We start from the raw sequence: 25,314 nt of genomic DNA on the forward strand, positions 1-25,314 counted from the left end.
CCTTGATAGGTATGTAGGTTAATTATACTAGGATGAAATATATAATATATTAAAATGAAGAATTAAGGACTGTAGCTTCTGATGTGCAAGCACAAATGGTAAGAACCAGGTTGAGGTCATAGCTTTTAAGTGAATGCACCTTTCATCTTTAGGGTACAATTAAACACATAACACTTGCGACTTCCACTCTGTAAAACCGACCTGAGCAAAGTCAGGAAATTAAGCAACAGTTGCTTTTACGTCTTTCTTTTATTATTTGTTGAACAAAGCTACGATAAACACGACTTTAAAATGTTGGATAATAATTATAATAGAATCCTATATCCTATATTTTTCTCTGCAGAGCAATTTTGTAAATCCACAACCATTTGAGGAACAATTTTATTTGTTGTTCGTTCATTCATTTATGTGCAGGTTAGGGCTAGGAAACTGTAGCAAGATTTAAATGGATAAAAAAGACAATATAGTGAATGAACAATTGTATACAGATATAACAGTTTTACTTTCTCAAATGTATAAAACAAATATATAAAAATTATTAACATTTATATAAAATGATTCCTTTATTTATTCCAAGAAAAAAAAATATAGTACAAAACCCTATGTTGCACCAGTGTGCTACCTTCTTTCTCCTCCGTTTGGTCAGGTTCTGCTTGGCGGCCAACGATCGAATAGCACGGACCCATGGCTCAGCCATACGTTTGATTCTCAGCATCATCCAGCGGAACTCCTCCCGTTGAGACATCACACGGTATAATTCCTCAAAACTGGTCCGGATCTCCGCCTTAACATTTGAAACAACGTGGATCCTCAGAAACGTCTATTTATATTTGTGTACACGATAAATTGGGCTAAGGCAGAGTGAAAGACGGGAAGATGATGGGTAAGTATCTGGAGCCATGGAACAAAGTTGCAGTGTTACATTAGCATCCCCTATAATAATGACAGGAAATCATTTCTGCTGAACCTATTAAATTCAGGGTCTGAATTAAAAACCCCAAAGCCTGTCAATTGTACTTCCTCACCACAGAGGGATCACGTCTGTTGATGTGTTCAGAGAGGATAAAGAGTGATTAATATTGATTCAACCACAGCCGTGAAACTGGGACTTTTTTTTTTTTTCAGCACTTATCCCAAACTCCGTCCCAGCACTTATGGTGTGGTCTGTCAGCACAGAGAAACACTCCAAGTGGGATTTGAATGAACTGCTGCATGGATAAGACCATTTCAGATCATTCCCGCTTAGTCCCAAGGCCCCTTAATTCTGGCTTTGGAAGTTGCTCATACTTTTTCATGCTATTGCATGTCCTTTTCTTTATTTTCGTCTTGTATCAAAAATGATCCCTGCAGTAGAAACATGGCCAAGTCTCCTGATTTTAAACTCTGCCCAAACATGTAAGTCAGTCGTGCAAATAATGCTGTTTTGATCCAGTCCATAAAAACAGAAGCTGCTATTTTCTTCAGTTTAAGTCACCGAATATTTTAGGCCACAGGTGTCAAACTCCATTTGTTAATATGTATCGGCTTTATGTTTCTTGCTACAAAAACAGAGATTTTGCAAGCAATTTTTGCTTTTGAAAATAAATGTAATATTCCAACAGTTCCATGGGCCTCTAATTTCAAAAGTAGATCGTTACATTTGGGATTCACAGTCATCACGGAAAGCATACCTACGAAAAATGAGTTTGATACCGCCGTTTGAAGCCATCGAAAATGGTCTAAAATATAACAAATGACCTCTCAGCAGCAGCTTTTTGGAACAATCTTGATCTGTGACAAGCATAACAAGTAGAGATTCCGTAATATTGGGAAGCTCTACGTTTTGTCATATACACCCTGGCTCATTCGCTGCTTTGCGTTTTGATGGCGTTGTTTGAGGGGCAAAATACATTACGTATCAAACAGCGATGCAAAACTGCTTGTTTTGAACAAAACGAAAAGTGACCGCATGAACAGAACTAATACACATTTCTTTATAAAAGCAACATTCTGTGTGCCATACCTGCCCCCTCCTGTCCATGTCTTCATTCAAGCGCTTTGTCCTCCAAGGCAGATGGGGACACCAGTTCTCCACCTAACAAAAACCATTGATCACTTGCAGGTGCTAACCGCATTCCTAAACATTGCAACACTTACAAAATGAGTCACGCAAACTAGTTCTCTTTCATATTCTAGCATAAAGTTCAACAGAAATAGCTGGTGCTCTTTTTATACACAAACGTCCTTATTATTAGAATAATCCCGTTTTTTAATGCATTAAAACATCAATGTAAACAAACCCTTTTGATCAAATGTTTTATATAGATTAACCTTATCTATTGAAAAAAAAAAAAACCATCAAGAAAGTGACAGCAAATGATCTGTTCGGAGGACTGAAAGAAAAGCCAACATGCACAGATTGATTTTATTTTTAATCATATTTTGTGGACATGATCTCGGGTTAAAAAAAATCTTACTCCTGTTACATTTCTGCCATCCTTGCAGTGTATGTACTCACTTCACTGAGGTAAATGAAGAAGGAACAGGTGGATCCATCGACACCATAATTGGTATAGCAAGAGTCTGAGCGCCACATCTCCTTCATCCACTAAAGTAGGAATTGAAAGGAAAACGAATGAAAACATTTTGTTGACTTGCATAAATCAGAGTGACTGAGTGTTTGGTGTATGGACGGATTTTACCTTGAGCTTGCCCTCACAATGAGGGAATCCGTCCAAAGACGGCAGCTCACACTTCTCCTGGGCTCCATTAAGAAGATCTGATGAGACCGGAGATGGAAAGGGACAGGAAATCAATAAGGTCAAGGGGATTGGTTACAAATCCTTTTATTGTCCTAGGAACATCATATTTCAGACATGGACAAGGAAGAAAAATCCTGTCGTGGTACATTCTCAATATCTGTGGAAAGCTACATGGCCGATGGCTACACAGATATAGCTTAAAAGCAGCTTTGGATTCAAGATCATCTTTTTGGATGGCATTTTAGAGATATTAAAACCAACACTGACCTTTCCATGATGTGACAACAACAACAACAGAAGGGTATGTCAGCCATTGCTGAATGCTAAATGAAGACAATGTTAAGTTTTACTGCTCAAATCACAGAGTTTAAGAATTTGAATTTGGCCAAAATTATCAAATCCTATCAAATAAATGTGAACAACAAAAATTATACACACACACTGAAAGAATTAGGGGTGTGGCTTTCCTTGAATTTAGGTGATCGGTGTAGGTTTGTGAAGACCAATGCAGATAGAAGAATAAGTGGTACATTAGTAATTAGTTATGAACAATTTTAGAGGTGTTGGGTGAACGGCTCATACCATGTTTACAAAATCATCAAATCATGTTGCTAGTCACAACATCGTGACTATCATTTTCGATTGGAAAAACACAATGGTACAACACTGACATGTAAAATAAGTAGGGTCTAGGAATAAAGCATTTCACAAGGAAATGAGATTTGGCCATTTCAATACAAGACTTGTTGGTCTTTAATAGGCACAGCAGGAAGAGGATTTTAATTGTGACTGAATGCAAGGTAAGGTTTGTTAAAGTACAGTTAAGGGGCTCATCTGGCCGGGATGATGTTTTCCGAAAGAAACTATTTTCAACCAGGATAATTATATTATCATTTTCAGTTTTCTCAATTTGTTTTGAAGAAATCAGTGAATAAATAATGATTTGAAAATCGATTCCACCCCTGGTAATAAGGGATATGGCCGCACACCTATCTGAATCATTCCACGTCTATCCGTTTGTCCGTCAGTTTGCTCGTTGGTTTGCCCATCCACAATAGGCAAAAAATAAGATGATGCTATACCTATGTTCTATCTTCTTCCCAGTCAACCAGGGAGTGCGAAATCTTCCTCTCTCTTTAATCAAGCGGAAGGGCCCACTGCTGTGAAGCAGCTAAATATAGCACGCTTCACATTCAAATACCGAGGAGGTGTGGGTTTAAACACAGTAGCCTCCTTCACCTCTCCAGAGTGAATGGCTGATTGTCTATGACGGCCAACAAAAAGAGTATTGAGATAATCCAGAAATGAGCTTGTTAGCATTAACTAGGGTGTCATGATGGCAGATGGGTGCAACAAACCAAAATTCAAGGTTGGATCTAATAAAAAAATCATAAAACTGATAAAAGCAACAAAAACAAAGATGGCACCAGGAAGTCAAATAAGAGAATCAGTGAGTTAAAGAGTGACGCAACAATCCAGCAAAATCAAAAAACGAACAAAACAAATGAGATCATAATCTGATATTTGACAAATCCCAAATTAGATTTAGGACATCTGGTTTATGTTAAATGCGGTTTGCTTTTTATTCTCTTGTGTTCCTCATAGTATACTACGCAACTGCTGTCAGAAGTGAAACATTCCCTCTGAATAACCCAATGTGTCAATACTACAGCTTTGGCAGCAGTCTTTTTGAAAGAGACCTCGTCAGACATCATCTTAGTTTAATGCAACAACCACAGCAACTTTTGGATTTATTCCTTGGGGAGAAGTTCGGCCGTTAAACAACTCTGTCGCCTTGACTTGACTACAGCCAGAGTCAAAGTACAAATGTTGTAAGGCACTTAAGGGTGGGAGCGGAAGGGAAGGCAAGGAAAGGAAGGCTGGGGAATTCTGTTACAGATCCTATCTAGCGAGAATTATGAAGAGGCAATAGAATCTCATAGCACCAGAAACACTTACTGGTACTTGAGAAAAGCTGTCCACCAGAAGGCAACTATGCAGCTGTTTATTAAAGCAAAGGGGCTTCCCAGAATAGAAAATAAAATGAAGAAAAAAAAAAAAAACCTGCAGTGCTCTCACTAAGGTTCTGAACCACAATAATCCAGGGTCTCTTCTTTTCTCTCTCAGCCCTTTGCTAAAACGTGTCCAAAATAAATACGAGTTTCGTGCAACAGCAACCTGTTAATCACAGATTTTTCTATTTAAAAGAAATTCATGTGACGGATGCGGGATTTGAAAATGGTCAGGGACACGAGAAAATCATGCTTTGGTGCAGTCATTGCTAAACTCTGGCTCACGTTTCTCTCTTTTTCCATTAGTACAGGAAGCTGCAGAGATGTGACCAAAGGTCTTATGTCATGCGACTGAGGAACTCATTGTGGTGGGAACTTGAATTGAAGCAAAGAAGGTCATTGATGAACACACTATGCTTACTGAGAAATGTTTTCTGTTCCTCTTGAGTACCAGTACTGAGGAAACATGTATGTATTTCTTGTAAATGATGCAAGAGAAATACAGTGGTGAACAGCCAAGTGAAGAGTTGGATTATGAATTCAACATTGAGAGCAGATACGATGGTAAAGATAAGATCATATATATTATATAGAGAGCTACTATATGTGATTTTATGAAAAACAGTGCAACTTTCATTTATCGGATGCACATTAACACTAAGTGAGGAGGGTACTGTATCACACAAGCACCTATTTTGATGTTTTGCGACTTCCCTTTTTGATAGTTTAGAAGGATGTGGGTTGTGATGACGACATTACTCAGGTATTTATTTGCACTGAGTGTTTTTTTTTTTATACTTGTAGTTATTACTATTGATCTGGACACTGGGAAAGTAAACAGGCTTTTCAGAACCTAATGAAGACCACAAGCCATCGTATAAATTTAAGAAGGCCCTGTGAGAGCATTTTCCTGGCAGATTGAATTCTAAATATCCCACTTGTGCTTCTACGGCTTCGCTTCAACAACAGAGTGTTTTAATACAATTTTAAATAATGGAATATCTGGCTTATTAAAACGTTTTGGGCAACATATGGTGTCAATAAAGCACTGTTGAAGCAAAAACAAACTCATTTGTATTGTATCATTCCCCTCACCCAATCAGAGAAAAGAGACAACTGATAAGGAATTCGAGTCATTAACAATATTGATAATTAAATTGGAATCAATATCTTTTTAAAAATCAATTTCACCTCTTCATAGTCTGGATTTGGCTTCGCAGGCTGTGTTTTCTAGCTGTCCTAGACCAATTAGTATGGTGCTAATTTCTGCTAGTACTGATTGTTTCTGGTATTAAACTGGAGAATTATGACTCATTTGTGCAGAGTTCCAGTGCCAATATATCCCACAATTCTTCATTTTGTTTACTTTTGCGAAAGAATGAATTGCTAAATGATCTTAGCGCAGCTGTTCCCTCACCCTTTTTTGCGCCACGGACCGGTTACATGTCAGACTTGTCAATCCAGTGACTACAATCACTATAAGAATAGAAGAATAAACCTTGCTCATAATCCAAAGTGACACTTACCTGCCACGTTGACTTTTTCTGGATTGTTGGAGCTTGGTGTTGAGCCATTGGTCAGATTACTTCCTGTGCCATTGTAGATGTTGTCAACCTTGGATTCAAGCTTGTCCAGCCTTAGCATGATGTTATCTAGCAGCACTGCAAGGGTCTTCTTTAAGTCTGGAATAAATGGGTTCAATTGGAGTCAGGCACAACATTTGTTTTTGTTTTTTAACTCAACCAATAAATACCAATCAATAGATAGTAAGGATGGGATGAGATTTCATACTATGAGATCTTGCGGGATTAGAACGTCACTAGATTTCACGTCCTTACGCAGTTGGACATTTATTTTGTTCAAGCTGTCTTTTTGTATTGTTTTGACTCACCCTTGTTCTCAAACTCGCACCGAGGTGCATGTAGCGGATGTTTTAAAGTTAGCTGTCACCAATTTAGTACTTTCTCGAGCAAATCGTGGAGTCGCTGTTGTGACCGACAGCTCACGCAACTTGGAAGCGGCGATAAATGAGACTGAGTGCACACAACATATGTATCTTTGATTAGGCTTGGTCTTAAATTTAGCCAGGTATCACGGTTGTTTGTTTGCACGTCAGGCACCACTTAGTTTATTTATCTCTTTTTTTTCTTTTTCTCCTCAACAGCAGCAGCATCCAAACACACAAATCTGCAGCAACAAATTGTGGACGTTGTCAGGCACCATAGATGCATTGATATGGTGGCCCACATTTGCTCAACTTTTCAGTAAAAGGAATTATCTCAGCTGCAGCTGTTATTTCAACAGCGTTGGAAAAACGAGCCTGTAATAAATGTGTTTATCTTCACATTCCAACTTTAGAGTTAGATCATTCTTTTTTTTTTTGGCGCTCTGCTCAGTAAAAAGTTGGAAACTAGAACATTTATATTTAGCATGATTTCATACAAGACATTTTGCAAAAATCTCATCTCATTATCGTGGACTGGATCTCGAGAGACATCTCATCTTGCGGCATTTGTTTTCTGTGATACACCTAAGTGATATACACCTCTAAAATATGACAAATAAAACTTTGCGTTTAATCCCTTATTATGTGTGACATTTTGCTCTTATGGATATCACCCACCATAAGCTGTCATGGTGCCCACATAAGGCCCATCCATGACACTTTGGTTCTCCTCAGCTAGTGCCTTGATGTAGCGCTTGCTGAGATCCAGGATCTGTTGCCGGAGCATAGCGCTGTTTTCATGGCTGGCTCGCTGCTGGATGGTAAAGTGTAGCAGCATCATGCCCCAGATAAATCCAAAGCTGACCAGGAAAAAGCCAAGCTTTTGGGACGACAGCTTCCACAAGAAGGGTGTAGCCATGCTCACGAGACAGCGAGTGGAGGGTCACTGGTTAAACTAGCGGAGAGCTGCAATGGTGCAGGTGGGGATCAGGATGGGCAGTAAGGCATGGCTGTCTGTTTGTGGGGTTGTGATTTTTGTTGGGCACGGGGCCTCACTAATGGGATTTCCTTCTTTGGCTTGTGTTGCCGACAACGCAGCATCTCAGGCTCCAACCTCCTTCATTCTACAGGAGAAAAGACAGAGGGGGTGCCAGGTTAGACTTTCATTGATAAAACAGCTGTGATATCAATCAGTAACTAGAAATTGTACATATAGTGGCTCCCGGGTATGTTTAATAATAGATACCAGCAAATCATGGCGCCGTATTATACATGGGTACAGAGAACAAAAAAACTTTTTAAAGTTGATTTGAGAGGGGAGCGTATTGAACTCTGGTGCTTATCATACGCGGTAACAGTTGCCTGTTGTATGAACTCAACTCTCCCTGGCAAGTGTAAATTCAGAGGAGACACACTGTGTGACAGGTAGCAGAAAATAGATTATTCGCTTACTGCTGCTTCATAATTGATGGAAGGGACCTGCATTGAGAGCACTTTTAGCTATAACACTGTGTTTTTCTTTTACAAACTCTTAATGCATGCTATTTTAAGTCACGGGAGCTAACTCAACTGAGTTTCATTTTGCTGTTGGCAAGGCTGTCAGAGGAAAATCCCCAATAAGTAAGATATGTATAGACATACATACATAACACACACACATATATTTTATATATATATATATATATATATATATATATATATATATATATATATATATATATATATATATATATATATATTTTTTTTTTTTTTTTTTTTTTTTTTTTTTGCAGCGCATATATATATATATATATATATATATATATATATATATATATATATATATATATATATATATATATATATATATATATATATATATATATAGTTGCTCGGTCGGCGACGCGCTACGGTTGCGCGTTCAGCAGTGCGCTGCAATTGCGCGATCGGACAAAATTAAGCTCCCTGCGAACTGAGGTCCACTTAGATTTTGGAAAGAAATCAGGGTTTTAAAAATATTTTCTAAATTTCCGCGACAGCTATGTCACAATAATGCGACCAACGCGGTGTAGTTGCGCGGTCGGCGACGCGCTACGGTTGCGCGTTCGGCGGTGCGCTGCAATTGCGCGATCGGACAAAATTAAGCTCCCTGCGCACTGAGGTCCACTTAGATTTTGGAAAGAAATCAGGATTTTAAAAATATTTTCTAAATTTCCGCGACGGCTCTGTCACAATAATGCGACCAACGCGGTGTAGTTGCGCGGTCGGCGACGCGCTACGGTTGCGCGTTCGGCGATGCGCTGCAGTTGCCCGATCGGACAAAAATGCGCAATTGAAAAAATGCTTAAAAAATTCGGGTTTTTTTTTGGCTTGGAACGGATACATTTTTTTCCAGTATTTCTAATGAGAAAACATGATTCGGAATTCCAACGATTCACTTCTCGAACAGTCTTCTGCAACGGATTGTCGAAAACCAAGGCTCCACTGTATACATATGCGCCTCTGAAGCAAATGTCCTTTCTTTTTCCCAGGATTTATAATCCCAGTGTCACGTGAGAAGCAGGATTTGGACCTAGAAGCAGACATATCTGACACAGAATACACGGGGAAAAAAAAAAGAGTAGACGCTCTACTTGGAAGAAAGCTCGATGCACTGACAAATTGTCACAGCGTAACCCGAGTTTGCATACTGTGAGACATCGGGCTTTTATGATAGAATATCTTTCCATCCATCTATTTTCTGAACCGCATTTTCTCATGAGGGTCACGGGCCTGCTGGAGCCTATCCCAGCTGACAGGCAGTAGGCAGGGGACTTCCAGAACTGGTCGCCAGCCAATCTCAGGCCAGACTCACACGACCCACACTCATACCTACTATGAGGAAATTTGGAGTGGTCAGTCTGCCTCGCGTGTATTTTTTAGGATGTGGGAGGCAACCCGAGTACTCGGAGGAAACTCACAAAAGCACTGAGAGAACATGCAAACTCAACACAGGAAGGCCAGCACCGGAATCAAATCAAAAAACTTCTGCACAGCAACTGATACAATCTATGACAGAATCGACACACATCATATTGACAAACACCCATTCACAGTCTTCGGGGGGGTGAAAGAGGACAGAAGTGCTGGTGATGGCAGATCACTTCTTGATATTCATAAATATCTGCATTGCTTTCAAACCTGCAGTTTAAAGCTTCTGCTAGGTCACGCTGAATTATATAATAGTGCAAATTATTTAACCTAGAAATGCTCACGATGAACTGTACAACAAACTTTTTTTTCATGTTGTCTTCTATTTTTTTCATTAATTTAGTATGGCTAGTCGCCTGCTGCAGGCTGGAAACGGCTCTCATCCACAAGTCGGGATGAAATGCAAAAATTACATGCATGTATAGCCTATGCAAGTCATTATTTTATTGCACCTATTACAGAGACAAAAAAAGTTCTCTTCTTGAACTCAAGAATCTATCTAATCCTGTTTGTCGACTGATAGGAGTTTCGGGTTTTGCTGTTCTTGCAAGTTCTCATACCCGTGGTAATTATGCAGGTGTAGCCGAGTAAATATTGAGTCGCAGTTAAACCATCAAACACTACGATATCGTGCAAAGGGCTGCCAAAACATCACAGGAGAGGTTTAAGAAGCCAACCCAACTAACAGCTCACCTGGCAGGTGATAACCGAGTAACAGAACTTTGTTTCTAGTTGTGAACCAACTTAAATAAGAAAGTAAATATCACAAAGAGTCGTCCTAGTGAATAAAACATGCTCACGAGGTCGTCAGGACAATATGCAAAGTGTGCAAAGGGGATAGCAATCTTGTTCGAGGATGGTGCAAAAAAAAAAAGTATGCAAAATAAGTACGGAGATCCAGTGTTCTCTGCAGAAAGATGCTACTGCGGGTGAAGATCTTCCAATATTACGTTAGCTAGAACACCTGCAGAATAAAAAACAATGAGGCCGCTTCCATGCGACGCCAAGAAGCGCCATCAAGCAGTGAATACGACCAAGCATTAACGCGAGCACGGCGGTGGTAGCCCCCCTTTTTGGTTGCGCAAAGGCGTGTTTGGTCAGCTACAGTTCAGCCTTCTTGGGCGACAACAGCAAGTCGGAGGGTGGAAGTAACCTTGGTTAACCACCGCTCACTCCATGACGAAACGAGAACCCCCCCCCCCGCGCGAATGGCAAGCCAACAAGCGCAGAACGAGCAAGACGGGTGTCACCACCTTACCTCATGTGTCACTTTATGTCGGGAGTCAATTGTGAGGCGGCTCAATCGGGAACTGACTGATATAGCATCCATAAAGAACGGCAAAGGGGATCGCGAATTGGCCCGCCTGGTTTGTAATTCCAGATACAGCGCACAAGCCTCCCCTTGCTCTGCCCACGAGCAAAAATCGAGTGAAGGAACCATCTGCAAATATCCACCCCCCGTGGAAGCGTAAAACCATGTCCGACACTATTCACATTTTTCCTCTTTTATATTGACGAGACATTTGTCTTTTTAAATATTTGAACTGTGTTTACATTTTTCCATGGGATTTCTATCGTGTGTATTCGATATGAAATCTTTTCAACATAAACACGGTGACAAAAAACACCAGACGCTCTCTGAGAATCCGTTCAATGAATGCTCTGTTTTCACTGCCACCTTCTGTTTGGGAACAGACTACATCCACCCCGCACCGAGCGGTGAAGTGGGCCCTCTTGCGTTTGAAATAAAGCTGATGATTCTGGTGGGTCAAACTGGGTGTCGGGTACGCACGCACGCACGCAAACAAATACACGCACACGCGCTCACACACGCGCGCGCGCGCACACACGCAAAGAGTTTTAAACAGCCATGGGCTCACCACCTGAGGCACCTGGGAGCAAAGGGGGAAGAGGGATCTGAGCCTTAAGGCTAATTAATCTCTCAATTTATTGGTCGAGCTATGCCGACCCTCAATCATGGAAGGAGGGCACAAGCAGCCAAAATGAGTTTCCACCGCCAGGCGTCTGGGTTCTTCCTTTGAGGGAAGGTGAGAAGCTCAGTCATCCAAGAGGAGTTCAAGTCTTAAGATGCTGCTCCTCCATGCTGAGAGGAACCAGGTGAGGTGGCTCGGACATCTTATTAGGATGCTTCCTGGACACCGCCCTGGTGAGGTGTTCCGGCCACTGGGTGAAGACTCAGAGGACAACCCAGGAACAACCAGACGGATTAAGAATTAATCATATATTTTACAGTAGTTCTTTCTTGTCCTGGTGCAATTGACTCATTTTAGAGGCATGTTTGTTTTATGCTGTAGACCAACCCCCATCCAAGCCCACATACTGAGGGGCCCAAGGCAAATCCGTCTTTCATTTCTTTGACAATGAGCGCTCCTGCCTCTTCTTTATAGGCTGGGCGAAGAGCTGCCATCTTCAAGCGACCAGAGAACTAATATGAAGCGAGCATTGTTGTGTCTGATCCAAAAGCAAAGCAGAGTGTTTGAAGAACAAATAAGTCTTGGCTAACAGCATTGTCAGTATTATCATTTTTAGCTGAATGGGTGCCATTAGCATTTCACGACTGAAATTTACTTTGGGAACAAAAAAGATTGAATGGATCATTCAAATGTTTTTCTACAGAGTTCCATAATGACCAATTGTAGTACATTAAATTGAGTAATTGATAGCAAAGTAGATTTTATGTCATTACAAGGGAAAATAATTTCTATGAATACAAATGTAATGAAGTTCATTCTCTTTGTTTTGTTTTTTAAGAACATAGTAAATACTACTTCAGATCTTCTCTGCATTTTAAATCACATTACATCCATAACCAGATGGCACAGCTGCAGAACAATGCAAAACAACAACATACCGTATTTTTCCGACTAAAAATTCCCATTCACGTTGCTATACACAATTTGCGGTAGAAGAGAAAGAGGGAATTTTTATGTCCAGCCAGAAACACAGAATACAATGCAATGTGAGAGCCTACTGCACTAAACGTCTCGTTTATTTGTGCTTGTGCAAATGTTGAACCCATTCTATCAAATACAAACTTACGTATAAGTGGATTTTACAGTCGATCGAGTATGTCAACTATGAAAGTGTACATAGGGGTTTAGAAGTGGAAATCATTCCATCTGAAGAAAGACGAAAAAAACAAAATGTCCAAAAATCATTGAGTGCATTTTGCTCGGTTATAGGAGTGTTCACAAGCCCGTAAATGATGAGTTCGTTCACAAAAATAATCTTATGGAGTTAATCGTGGGAAAACACGGCTTCCACGATTATTTTGCCGTAACGTGGCATCTGATTCGCAAATTAGTCTGTTTTCAGACGCACAACAATAAATCGTGTCAGATGCACAATTTTACCATTATAAAAAGTATGACAGGGATTTTTGCAGCTCATTTCCCGAGTGTTTTAGCAACATCCTTGTAGGCTAGCTCAATTTCCACATCAGCTGCACACGTGTTGGTGAATTCATCTCTGCTGTAGGCGTTGCCAAGGTAACGCCACACACCTCTATACTGGGAAGGGATGTCGTAATTGCGATATTTCTTCGCCACCACCTGTAAATTAGTTGGAAAACCACTGTCAACGCAGCCACCAAGGTAGATACATCACTTCAAATTACCTTGACAACATGAAGTTTGGGAAGAAGATTACAGTCAGCCAGCGTCAACTCATCACCGTCTAGGTATTTGCGTGTAGATTCTCCATCGACAAGGTGAACCTCATTGGGTAGTGGGCTCATCAGATACTCGTCCAGTTTTACCAGAGCCTTGTTGAGACTCTGCTCAAATGCTGACGAACACATTACAAGGTAAAAAGATAACGAAGGGATAGTAATGCTTACAGAACTTACGGGTTTGACTCACCCTTATTCTTATTGGGACTTGTGTTTTTAATGTAAGCTGAGAATTTGGCGAACACATCGTTTCCCGCTGTGTTGGACTGGTGGTTCTTCGCTCCAAGTTTGGGATACCTGAAGAAGAGACATATTTTTATTTGTGTGTCTGTGTGAGTGCATGTGAGTGAGTGTGTGTGTACGCAAGGCCTACTTGGGTGGAGCCAGCATTTCCTCCAAGTACTCCTCTATTTTATTGACATCAGTTAGCACCTCCCCCTGGAATGTGAGGAAGGGTGGGTGTGTCCCTGGGGCCAGGTTGTGAAGGTCAGCTGGTGTCCTAATAAGAAAGAAAACACATCCTTTACACGGTGTTCCTAATCTTGAGGCATATGCAGTTTTTATTTTTGTAAATACATTAGGTTCTATCATATCCTGAAATTTTAACTACCACCTACCAACAATGACTACAGTATATTTTTGTGCAAATTTGTAATTAGCATTTTCACACACATCCTGATAGAGTTAAAAAAATATATATTTTGCCCCATTATGTGTCTAAATGTTTTGGCGCCATTGTTTGTATAAAGTCAGTCACTTCTGTCATTCTCTTTAAAATTGACTTGCAAGTTCAGACCTTGACATATCATAAGGAGAAGTTGATTTGTTAAAGTCCATGAAAGTGGTCGAAACAGTATTTAGGCCTATGAGGAACTGCAAGCAGAGTGTCACGATTGGATAATGTAAAGTTGTTAAGGGAGCTCATAGATCTGAGAATTGACCACCCAACCTGATGGATCCTTGTCCTTGTTTGTTGACGCTGCGCACCATCTATATCACTCTGGTTTTTCATTAAAATCACATTACACTATCTGCGCCAATACTAGTCAGCTGTGGTTTCCAGTAGGCGTGAAGTTTAGTCAACTTTCAAGTTTCAACCACCAAATTATCAGGTGCGATGGGCACAAAGGAAACAACAATGGGGCGCCAGAATTAGCCTGACAAAAAACACCCACTAAGAAAGTGGGTCTGGATGGCACTGACAGTATTTCTTTTAAAAGACGTCTTTTTTTGTCTTCCTGACGTCACATCAGCTCTGGTTGATTCATTTTGCTCTCTGTTTGCTCGGGTTTTCCTTGTCCTTGCATAACAGTTCATTTGAGTGAACTGAATCATTAGGATCAGTTCTGTAAAAAGAATCGTTCACACTGTACAGCATATTCAAAAATGGAATAGATTGATAGTTGTGCCATTATGACTATTACCTTTTGAGATCAACTGTGGTGACATTGAAGACCACGCCTTTCAGCCAAAGGATCATGAAAAGACGTTGTGAGAATGGACAATTTCCAATGCTCTCCCCATCACTGCCAGCCTGTGCGTGCGCACACAACACACACACACACACACACACACACACACACACACACACACACACACACACACACACACACACACACACACACACACACACACACACACAATTGGGATTTGTCAGTAATAGGTTCAAAATTCAAGTAAAGGAGTGTCTCTTATTTCTGTTCGCACAGACTATACAAAGGGATTAAAAAGAAGATGAATCAGTGCCCCTTTTTTTTTGTATGAGGGAAACCGGGTGGTGTGTGTGAGACAGGACGTGTAACACGAACCTAAAGTCAGCATGAATAATCCACATCGCTTCCATTAGTTGCCTGACTGCTCACAATGACTTTTTCCTGTGGTTTTCCATTGAGACTTTGCCACCTTTACCTTAACCTGACCATCGTCATTGTTTCTTTGATTTTCACTCAAAATTGTAACTAATACAGAGTACATCAAATGCATCGAATTTGTCTGCAGACATACGTATGTAACTCATGTGTCAGCAGCAAAACGTTGCACATACAAGCAAAACAAACTAAATAAGGAAATCAACATCCTCTTGCATGACACGTACAAAGACAAGATGATTGTGAATAATATATTATTATAATATATTATTGTTATTATTAGAAAAGTAAGAAATATTTATAAGATTTTCAAACTGACAAAGTAGCAAGCATAATTTTCGGTACGCAGTCAAATGAGATCTATTTCAAAAGTTGTATCCGAATGTTTGTATAACTTCCTCATCCTGTGCAAGTGTTCCTCATTTGTTGTCAAATGAAATCCAACCTTGAATGAATCAGGATGCAAAGTGACGTGGGTCTAATATGTTGTCTCATCAATTTTTATTCGTAGTAAGGAGCTGAGCATCATAATTTGTCAGTAGGTCAAAAAAATAAACACTTCCAGATTCTTCATATAAGGCTATTTAAAGCTGCAGCCTTCTACAAAGAAAGTACTCTGCTAATAATTTAGTGAGAGGGATAGAGAGTGGTTGCCCATGCATGTGGGTGTCAAATTCACACAGGGGGAAATCAACATAACAAAAACATGTCCTGTACAGAGAGCCTACATTATCTTTGTATTTGCATTGCTGCACACACACTTATCAACACCCCACCTTGACGAACAGTTCGATGTCTGGGTCCTTATCTTCATCCGCTGCAATATCGGTCATAGTCAAACACACACACACAAAATGCTACTTGTGTGCCTCCGCTCCACAAGTGTGTATTTGTGTTTGCAGATTCTACTCCACGTCCATTAAGTGTACCTCGGCTGGCGCAATAGCGGCTCTGTCATAGTCAGCTGATGACCGCCAGGGATGTGTGTGTGTGTAAGTGTAAGTGTAAGCGATAGGGAGAAGGGAGAGGTGTTCAGTTTGTACCCATGGGCTCAGCGTCGGGTCATGACGTGTCAGTCAAAAATAGCCCCCTGGGTTGAGCCAGGGTGGGCTAAAAAAACGAGCAGTTGACAGTAAAACCTGAATGCTCATTTGACTCACCTATAGATCATCATTTTGCTACACGATGCAGCACATTGCCTTTTACAACATATAGTGCTACCAAAAATAGAAATAAGTCACCTTTACTCCCATTGTATTATTGTAATTTACAACACCAGAGTGTTCAAAGTGCCAGATTTATAAGACGCATTTGGACTTTAGCGTAGAAAATGGGCTGATGCCACAATGACAGCAGTTGGTTAATGAGTGATCACATGACTCTCGAGGCTGCTGGATAGAACATTCTTCCCAGTTCAAGTTATATTTGGAATCATAGCCACTCCCTCTGATGCGAAACACACGCACTGCCACTCAATGTGAAGGTGGCTGACAGGTATAAGATGAATCTCAAAACAATGATGAAATCAACCTCACATGACTTAGGTATTTGACCTTGCACCTTGGCCCAAATGATGTTATCTTCATTGTATAGTATGAACAAGTTCATGCAATCCAGACTTCTACTGAATGAAATATTTTGCCCTTACAAAATGATTAAGCTTAATCTTGATTGAACATTTTCTATATGTTTATTAGTAGTTGAGAGCAATGCATCATATTAGATTGAATTCTGTTGTTGTCTTGGATGCCGAAGAGTAAGCCCACATTTTGCATCAGCTACTTTGGCCCTTTGTTTAAAATGCTCGTTCCTTGACAATAAGGGCCCTATTTTCTGCCAACTGCATGTTTAGCACATTGCACAGTCTAATTACATTTATGGGTGAAGTTGTTTTTTTCTGTTGGTATTTTCGTAACCTCTATTAGTTAGAAACGGGCGTTTGCACTGTTGTGGGAGTGAACACAGCAGACTTGTTTCCCAGCCAATGGAGGCAGCTCTTTTGCCTTTAAATTCAGAGAAGGAGAGACACATGGTCCACATGGCGGAAGCATAAACTGGAGTCCATGGAGGGGATTGGCACATTCAGAATACAGTTATAGGAAAATACAATTGCGTACACTGTCAAATACGTTGATGTACTGTTGCTTCAAATGTCACTGTCAAAGAGAATTGTGGATAATATCATTCAGTAAAAGTTAGTTAGGAGTAACCAATGTCAAACGGGGCTTGAAGTTGTATCCAGGCACCGTTCCCAACAATTCAATTCACGACAAGTGGCCTATACTTTACAAGAAAGAAAAATCCTAGTCTCATACCCACCTTAGCAAACAAAGTGACTTTAGGCTTGTCCTTCTCAGACTCTTGGTTCCTCTTGGGTGTCTCTTGCTCAGATGCAGTTGAAGATGTTGATGATGAAACTCTACGTTCCAAGTTCCTACTGTCTACCTCCATCTTTGGAGACACACTCCCAAAATGTGACTCTTTGATACTCTCTACAATTTCCATCTTTTCCTTCGTATAGCACTTGTTCTCTTCATTCTCTTCATTGTCAGAATGTGAAGAGGAAGATGAAGAAGAATTTTTGCAGCATTCCTTGTTTGGTGCAGCGGGTGCTGGAAACAAAGGAGGCTCTGGTACGCTTCCAAAAGCCCATCCAGTGTTTTGGTACTCTGGTGCTTGACTTGAGGGCTCATCGTAAGGCAACTCGTATATAGTAGCTGATGTCTGGTTCTGGTAGATCTCTGGGTTCTCATAAATGTGCTCCTCTGAAGGATCCATGGCGAATGAAGAAGACACGAAACAGCTTTCCTTGAGTCTATCAAGATGCACACTGACGTGAGTGTGATGCCAACTCTATATTGACATTATCATGCATCATTCCAGGACTTTGGACTCAGTTGTAGACAAGTAGTGCCAACTAAGGAAAACTGTCATCCGTAAAGGAGAATGCAGCCTTCACAGTCTTTGAAAAGGACAAACTTGAGTGACAACCATAAGGTTTTTCCTCATCTAAACTAGTAAATACTATTAAACAATTAACTACAAAAATAAAACATTGTGGATTGTGACTTCCTTTAAGGTTTTAATGACAAGTGCAATAGCCGATGACAGCGTGCTCACAAAATAAGGCTCTGTCATCGTATGTGAAAGAGGATTTGCAGTGATTAAATGGGCAAATTAAGTTTTTGTGAAGCTTTGAAGCACTTAGCCCACTTGATGTGGAAATTGTGTTAATCAGTTACAGTGACCGCTAACAACACAAAGCAAGGAAGCAGGCACTACATGCACGCATGCATCCCCGCACGCACACACTCACATTCGCGCTGAGTGTTACGTTGTGTTTAGACATGAATGTGTTAATGTGGTATTGAGGAAAGAGTTCTGGAAATTAAATGTCGTGGTTTGGTAACTGTACCAGGCAGTGATGATTTAATCTTTAAATGTAACTAATTTTGGTTATCAATTTAGTAATCAGTGATTCATAACAGTTTGACTACTAATATTGGGAGTCAATGGAATATCAAAAATATCCTTTTGCCAGATACAAAGTGTGAGAAATGTTAGGCAAACCACTGCAACATTGATTTATTTGTTTGTTTGTTATTTTATTTTTATTTATTTAATTTGTCTGAGCGTCCGGGTTAAGACATGTTTTAGTCTAAATCTCATAAAATGTGGCTTTAGGTATGAAAGTTCCTAATAGAAACAAATGAAGACCAAATTATTGCATGAAGCCTTCATTATCATTGACCCCGCTTTTCCACATCCAAAATGGTGACGACGTCGACGTAAAAATTAATGCTCTGGGCGCGCTTCCAGAATAGTGCATTCGCATCTCTTTGTGCTGTCGCCTGGTTTTGACCGTTGTGTCATCAATAGCATTACAATAATGCATTAAACAGATTTCTTCTCATTTGAACCTTTGCCTTATCTGAACTTGCGAATCATTTTCTTTTCTGCAAAGTATATTTATTCCGAAAGGTGCACCGGAAATAACTGCATGTAGAACGTCTTGAACCATCGCTTCCTGAAATGTATCGTTTCAGATTCAAAGAACCCCTCGATCATGGCTGGTTGATAGGACTCAAACATCAAGAACAAACATTGGAGGACAATTTGTCAAGTCTGTAAGGTATGACTGCAAGGACTTTTGCATAAACGTGGCATCGCTTATAACCGATAGGTACTGGTTAGATGATTTGAATGACAAGCTCCAACTTAAAGGTTGTTTTAGAGCCAGACTAGTCACTAGACGTCAGTGCACAAAATATTATTACCCAATAAACAACTGCAAGCGTGAGTGCGTGCGTGGCTTTAATGTAACCGTGCAAACACGCATACACGCTTCGAACCTAATTTGCGACATGCAAACAAAATGCCATTAGTTCTTTTTTATTTTTAAAATCTGTAGATTTAATGCAAAATTAGAAATTATTATTGTAGGGACATCCGCTACACTTATTCACTTATTCAGGGGGATATTCTAGAAAGCAGGTTCACCATACTCTGATTCTATCCCTGAACTCTGATTTGATTTACTCTGAGATGGGAGACTCTTGAGTATTCCATTCCAGAAAAAGCTGATCTGATTTAGTTCAATCAACTCTTGAGTATGTTAACACGGAGTTACGCGCTTGAACAACCACGATAAAAAAAGCCATCGTCATGACCACGGAGGAAAAACAGATCAACTTATTTTACCACAATAGACTTGGAGGTCCTTATGCAAGTCTACGGCGATTATGAACATAATTTTCGCCGCAAATCTAATCCGGCTGCAGCAGCAAAGGTGAGAGAGATGTCACGGGAGGAAATTGCTGCCCTATGCGCAAGTTTGAATGGATGTAACATCTAACTATAAAATCGGAGTTTAGCCTATGATTGTGAATTTAAATAGGAATAAAATCGGATTTTTATTTAGGTGCAATCCAACAGGAGAAAGAAACGACTTGGAAGCAGCTCAAAATGAAATTTAAAAACATGAGTCAAAAAAGTAAGGCGTGTTTTGCTAGGCTGTGATTGCACCTCACTTTGATTTTAATTGAATTATTTGAAATGGACTGGCGCTATTAAACAAGGTCAATATTCATTTCAACTAAAACTTCCTGTCCCCCATTAGTCGCATAGGTTCACTTTACATTGCCGTAGTAGGATTGGAAATCTATTCTCAAGCGAGACTTTCTTTGTACAGTTTATTCTTTCTTTTTTCAGCATGTTTCCGAGAATACTTGTACAGTTGTGTGTCCTGTATGGGTTTTGGACTCTGGTTACTGGAAACATTAGTGGAAACACAACATGTCAGGATCAACCTCTCCCGCTGCTGCTTGTATCGTTTGATGGCTTCCGAGCCGACTATCTGCAGAGGTTCCCTATGCCCAACTTGACGCTTCTGTACAACCAAGGGGTCCTGGTGGAGCAGCTCACCAACGTGTTTGTCACAAAAACCTTTCCCAACCATTACAGCCTGGTGAGCCAATCTTAATACGTATAACCGTATCATAAATGAAATCGTAATGATGGCTTGAAAGCTATACAAACACAAATTAAACAAATACAACAAACATTTGCTTTGATTGAATACATAAATAATTGGTGCAAGTTTAGAAAAGGCAAAAGATGCATCAATTAGTTATTCACTAAACATCTCTTCACACAGTCTTGTGTTTGCCTTTAAAAAATATGAACATTCTGAGCAGGTGCCTCACCGCAGGTTTTGGTTCTCATTCTTAAAATAAGGCCTGAACCAGAAGAACACATGGTTGGAAAAAACAGACAAAAAAAAACAGCCTAGCTATTAATAGTCAAGAGCCTTAAAACTTGACCTAAAACCGTTATTATGACGGTATTTTGTGCTCCCTTCCAGGTGACGGGACTCTATGCAGAGTCTCACGGTATCCTTGCCAGCTCCATGTACGACCCCATCAGTCACAAGCACTTCCATGTGAGCAACAGCAGCGACCCAATGTGGTGGGATGAGGCCACACCTATGTGGCTCTCAGCACATCAAACAGGATACAAGACGGGGATTGCCATGTGGCCTGGTTCTGATGTGGAAATCCACAACCATACGCCCACACACTTCTTACCTTACAACCCACATGTGACCTTCCAGGAGCGTTTGGGCAATGTGACCAATTGGTTACTGGGAAGTGAGAAGGTAGCTGGCTAGCAATATGTTTCTACTTTTCGACTGTGTAAGGATAGTGGCACGGGGGTATTTAGGAAGTTTGGCTTCATGTGTCAAAGTTGTCTCATTCCAGGAGGAAGGAGTGATGTTCGCAGCCATCTATTGGGAGGAGCCAGATCGTTCAGGACACATATTTGGACCTGAAAATACTACGGCCATTGGCAAAGCGCTGAAGGAAGTGAGAACCTTTCTAAGTTTGCTCACTTCATCAAGGATAATTGATTCAGGAAATAATATACTAAAATGTACGTTTTTTTCCGGACTAAAAAAACCTAAAAACCGAAAGTTTTCTCGACAGTGCGCCTTATAGTCGGGTGCTCCTTATATATGGACTAAATTCCTAAATTTAAACTGGCCTGAAGCATTGTGTCATAAAATCAATCAAAAGTGGCCCGTTGAAGACTATGAATCATGAATCAAAAGGACTATGGATCATTATTTTGTGATTATAAAGTAATTTGTTGCGTCTGAAGTTGAAATAAAAAAGATAAAATGTAGAATGATTTGATATGGATTATAAATCTGACAAGATGCATTAATGGTGCGCCTTATAGTCCGGTGCGCCTTATAGTCCAGAAACTACGGTAATCTGGTTAACTGCGCTACTGATATTGCGATTTGGCTTTAGAATGAAATTTGAGGATGAACCTAAAATCCAATTCAGTGGATAATAAATTAAGGATTTTTTAAGGAAAAGATTGAACTGACATTAACAGATATTGTGATTTTAATTCAATTCATGATTTTCTTCAAATCAAGGTTCACCACCATGTAGCTCCAGTACAAAGATGTTTACACCATACTATAAAAGCTATTAATGGGACACATGGGCAATAAAAAGAAAGGCTGTATGAATTCCAGAATAATAATGAACGGATGAGTCAATATTTCTCACATGCGTGTTGCTTCTCCCAGGTTGATGACAACATTGGCCTGCTGATGTCTGAACTGAAGCGAACCGGACTGTGGGGTCGCGTTAACATTCTGGTGACCAGTGACCACGGCATGGCTCAGTGCTCGGTCGATCGCCTCATCCGACTGGATGATTGCTTGCACCCCGACAACTACACACTGGTGGACCTTACTCCTGTCGCAGCCCTTATTCCAAACAACAGTACGTAGCTAATAGTGCTCGATGACACCGAGCAAAGCATCGGGACTTGCTGCTGGCATGAGCGTATCGGTTCTTGTGCGTTGTTCTAGAACCAGAGGCTGTCTTTGCCCTGCTTGAGAAGTGCCACGCCCACATGACTGCCTATATGAAGGAGGCCATCCCAGATCGTTTGCACTACCGCAACAACGAACGCGTCCAGCCCATCATACTGATTGCCGATGAGGGATGGACCATAATACGGCGAGGGAATCGACTGCCGAGATGTACTGTATGATTCCGAATGTGACGTGAAAAACTTGATTCGGTCAAGATGATCTCTTTGTTCCTTCCCTCAGTGGGCGATCACGGCTATGACAACTCCCTACCCAGCATGCATCCCTTCATGGCGGCTCGGGGACCCAGCTTCCGTAGCGGCTACCGACTGAAGACTTTGCAGACTGTGGACATTTACCCGCTCATGTGCCACCTGCTAGCTGTGCCCCCGCAGCCCAACAACGGTAGCCTGGCCAAGACCCGTTGTATGCTCGTGGCCGAATGCAGCCAGGATGTGCTGATGATCGTCGGTGTGGTGATGGCTATCTTAATCCTGCTTCCTACATTACCCGGTATGGTATGAGTAGTGATATTCAGATGCTACTGGATTCGTGATGGCATACTTTGCAAAGCAAGGGAAGCGAAATGTTCTTCAATTTGTCTCTCCCCCCCCCCCCCCCAACAGTTCTGTTCAAGCTAATTGCCCGCTGGCTTTGGCCATCCTCTCCTCGAACCTTCCAGAGACTTGAAGTGGATCCCGGCAATGATGAAGAGGAGTCTCTGCTGGAGTAACTCACCTCCAGCTTCCCCAGCTCATGCACTTTATACAGTGAGGTAGGAGAACCAAAGCCATTTAGATCAACTAGCAGCTCCTAGTTTTTTTCTGGAGTTGTACATTGTTACTTGAAAATCCTGTTTGAGGAGCACTGTCATATGAAGGAGTTCAACCGCCGTCCGTAGGCAGACACTTTCCTGCTGTTGAGGCAAGTTTTAAACCAGTCTTTATCTTCAAAATTAAGCTTTGTGTTCTTCCGTGGCCTTTTGTGACAAAGCGACTTACCCTAATTGATCAACCAAAAATCTTACCAAACGGGTTTCCAAGTCGTGTGTATGCATCACACAAATGGCCTAAAACGATGAGGTTTAATCACCCAAACAATTTTTTACTTTGTTACACATAAGATTATGACTAAATTCCTCTACAAATATGTTTGGTAAAGTTGACCTATATTGTATTGTATTATTAGCGCCGTTTTTATTTTATTTTTGTATAGGTCATACTACTTTTAGTCAGCAGAGGGGGTTAATAGCCTATTAGTAGAACGCATTGTAGGGAAACTGAAGTATTTGTGGATAATTTAAAGATCGTGGCACGTGTTACATCATTTTCCACAATAAAAAGCAGCAGTATGCAGAAGTAGCACCTTGAGAAGAAATTGATGGTTTGTTATTAAATAACATGGATGTTATTAAAACGATGCTTTCTCAGGGATCTCATCTCAACATAAGTAAGGATGACAGGAAAGTACATTTGGCAGGGAAATTAAAGTCATAATTCCTTGTGGCTTTGTTCTCAGTGCTTTGTGGGTTGGTTTGTCACTTAGCGTTCGCTTCTATAATATTTGTGACATCCTAGAGTCCAAAACAACAAATTTAAGCAGACCTCTGGTTGCATTATCTATATTGTAATTTTTCCTGAGATTCACAAGAATCTACATGATACTGGTTTGGTAAGATGGGATGGATTCATTGGTCAAATTATGTGTCTGACCTTTCAGTTATCTTCTGTGATGTTGCATAACTGTATGTTTTGCACATTTTATTTTTAATTGTATTTTTTTTTGGAAAGACTTTTCAGGTGTATGAGATTTTTGTAATGCCATGAGATTTTTGTGTGTGTGAATAAACTCCTTGGAATTGGTAAGGTTTTCTTTTGATTGGTTCAAAGAAAAGGAAAATATGACTCATCTTTGGAAAAATTAATTCATAATTCTTTATTATATATATTTTTCTCCATTGCAGTCACAACAAACGATACAGTATAACAAAAGGGAAATACTGTATATAAAACAATACTGACATACATACTCTTGTTTCTGTGTATTTATATATATATTCTATTCGGCATGTCATTACTTAGCTACATATCTACATCACTGTAAATCTTTGCAGATAAATAGACTTTTATTTCCAGGAGGTATTGTAAGAAAAATAACTCAATTTCTAAAACTGGCCACAGTTGAGCCATTTGTGAAAAATATTTAACTCTTTCCCAGAATGATTTGACAATATTGTAGACACAGCATATCAAGAAACCAGTGATACACAATGTGTCACTGGTTTCCACTGAGACATTTGGTGTGAGTTTGGGGATTTCTCCCCACAGACAGGTTGGTTCCTGGATAATTAATTGTGCAGTGCACGGACATTTAAAATGGCTGACGACTATAACCACCACTAAACTTGCTTCTCCGCAGCTTACGCTGCTGGAGACTCTTTGATTCGATAAAAACTCATCTTAACCCTTCCATGAAAATTGACTTGCTTCAAAGTCTCTCAACCTGGCGAGCTGTTTTTATTTCATGCTAAGCAAACATGATACTGTAGCTGCATGGCCAATAACTAAATCAAAATCAGATTTCTATGATTGTTGTCAGTGGAAGAATTCAAATGCGTTTATATCTATGCATGTGAACGAATAAACCAATTGGTCCTTTGGCAGAAGCCTTCCCAAAAGTTGATCGTGTGTACAGACACTTGTATCATTTATCATT

At 40.3% G+C, this 25,314-nt stretch overlaps 3 protein-coding genes across 4 annotated transcripts in view; 1 reads left to right on the plus strand and 2 right to left on the minus strand.

The window, feature by feature from the left end:
- The window catches only part of mgat5 (alpha-1,6-mannosylglycoprotein 6-beta-N-acetylglucosaminyltransferase), a 28,776-nt gene extending 17,732 nt beyond the window's left edge, over positions 1 to 11,044 (minus strand). The window contains exons 1-7 of the mRNA XM_085915918.1: positions 10,906 to 11,044; positions 7,377 to 7,822; positions 6,280 to 6,435; positions 2,682 to 2,758; positions 2,498 to 2,587; positions 2,003 to 2,074; positions 623 to 784 (exon numbers count right to left, since the gene is read on the minus strand). Coding sequence (XP_085772044.1) covers positions 623 to 784; positions 2,003 to 2,074; positions 2,498 to 2,587; positions 2,682 to 2,758; positions 6,280 to 6,435; positions 7,377 to 7,617 — 798 coding nt within the window. The 5' untranslated portion in view covers positions 7,618 to 7,822; positions 10,906 to 11,044. The remainder of the gene's footprint in view (positions 1 to 622; positions 785 to 2,002; positions 2,075 to 2,497; positions 2,588 to 2,681; positions 2,759 to 6,279; positions 6,436 to 7,376; positions 7,823 to 10,905) is intronic.
- A 1,536-nt stretch (positions 11,045 to 12,580) lies between these two features.
- On the minus strand, positions 12,581 to 17,996 carry LOC147062561 (chloride intracellular channel protein 5-like). Of its 2 annotated transcripts, none has more exons than XM_085918611.1 (6): positions 17,526 to 17,996; positions 14,763 to 14,872; positions 13,712 to 13,837; positions 13,529 to 13,635; positions 13,285 to 13,454; positions 12,581 to 13,219 (listed from the first exon to the last, which is right to left on the minus strand). In XM_085918611.1, exons 1-6 carry the CDS (start codon positions 17,982 to 17,984, stop codon positions 13,055 to 13,057), a joined length of 1,137 nt encoding a protein of 378 aa, XP_085774737.1. In that variant the 5' UTR covers positions 17,985 to 17,996; the 3' UTR covers positions 12,581 to 13,054. The 2 variants fall into 2 exon arrangements, with proteins under 2 accessions (XP_085774737.1, XP_085774727.1); XM_085918601.1 differs by lacking the exon at positions 17,526 to 17,996 and adding an exon at positions 15,983 to 16,121.
- A 1,056-nt stretch (positions 17,997 to 19,052) lies between these two features.
- Positions 19,053 to 24,464, plus strand: enpp4 (ectonucleotide pyrophosphatase/phosphodiesterase 4). Its single transcript, XM_085918587.1, has 8 exons — positions 19,053 to 19,338; positions 20,418 to 20,673; positions 21,070 to 21,363; positions 21,467 to 21,571; positions 22,309 to 22,507; positions 22,597 to 22,770; positions 22,843 to 23,112; positions 23,226 to 24,464. The coding sequence occupies exons 2-8, from the start codon at positions 20,419 to 20,421 to the stop codon at positions 23,330 to 23,332; spliced, it is 1,404 nt and encodes a 467-aa protein (XP_085774713.1). The 5' UTR covers positions 19,053 to 19,338; position 20,418; the 3' UTR covers positions 23,333 to 24,464.
- The last annotated feature ends 850 nt before the right edge of the window (positions 24,465 to 25,314 follow it).

This window comes from Syngnathus leptorhynchus, chromosome 1 (assembly GCF_054491065.1).
Source record: "Syngnathus leptorhynchus isolate UIUO chromosome 1, UIUO_Slep, whole genome shotgun sequence".
Classification (NCBI taxonomy): Eukaryota; Metazoa; Chordata; class Actinopteri; order Syngnathiformes; family Syngnathidae; genus Syngnathus; species Syngnathus leptorhynchus.

Excerpts from the sequence above, each read along its gene's own strand:
- LOC147062561 (XM_085918611.1), bottom strand. The coding sequence starts at position 17,984 with ATGGATCCTTCAGAGGAGCACATTTATGAGAACCCAGAGATCTACCAG. Across the intron at positions 13,838-14,762 it reads ACCACAGTTGATCTCAAAAG|GACACCAGCTGACCTTCACA; the intron begins GTAATAGTCATA and ends CTTTCTTATTAG. Across the intron at positions 13,455-13,528 it reads AAGTCCCAATAAGAATAAGG|CATTTGAGCAGAGTCTCAAC; the intron begins GTGAGTCAAACC and ends TGTGTTCGTCAG.
- enpp4 (XM_085918587.1), top strand. The coding sequence starts at position 20,419 with ATGTTTCCGAGAATACTTGTACAGTTGTGTGTCCTGTATGGGTTTTGG. Across the intron at positions 21,572-22,308 it reads TTGGCAAAGCGCTGAAGGAA|GTTGATGACAACATTGGCCT; the intron begins GTGAGAACCTTT and ends TGCTTCTCCCAG. Across the intron at positions 22,508-22,596 it reads AGCCCTTATTCCAAACAACA|AACCAGAGGCTGTCTTTGCC; the intron begins GTACGTAGCTAA and ends GCGTTGTTCTAG.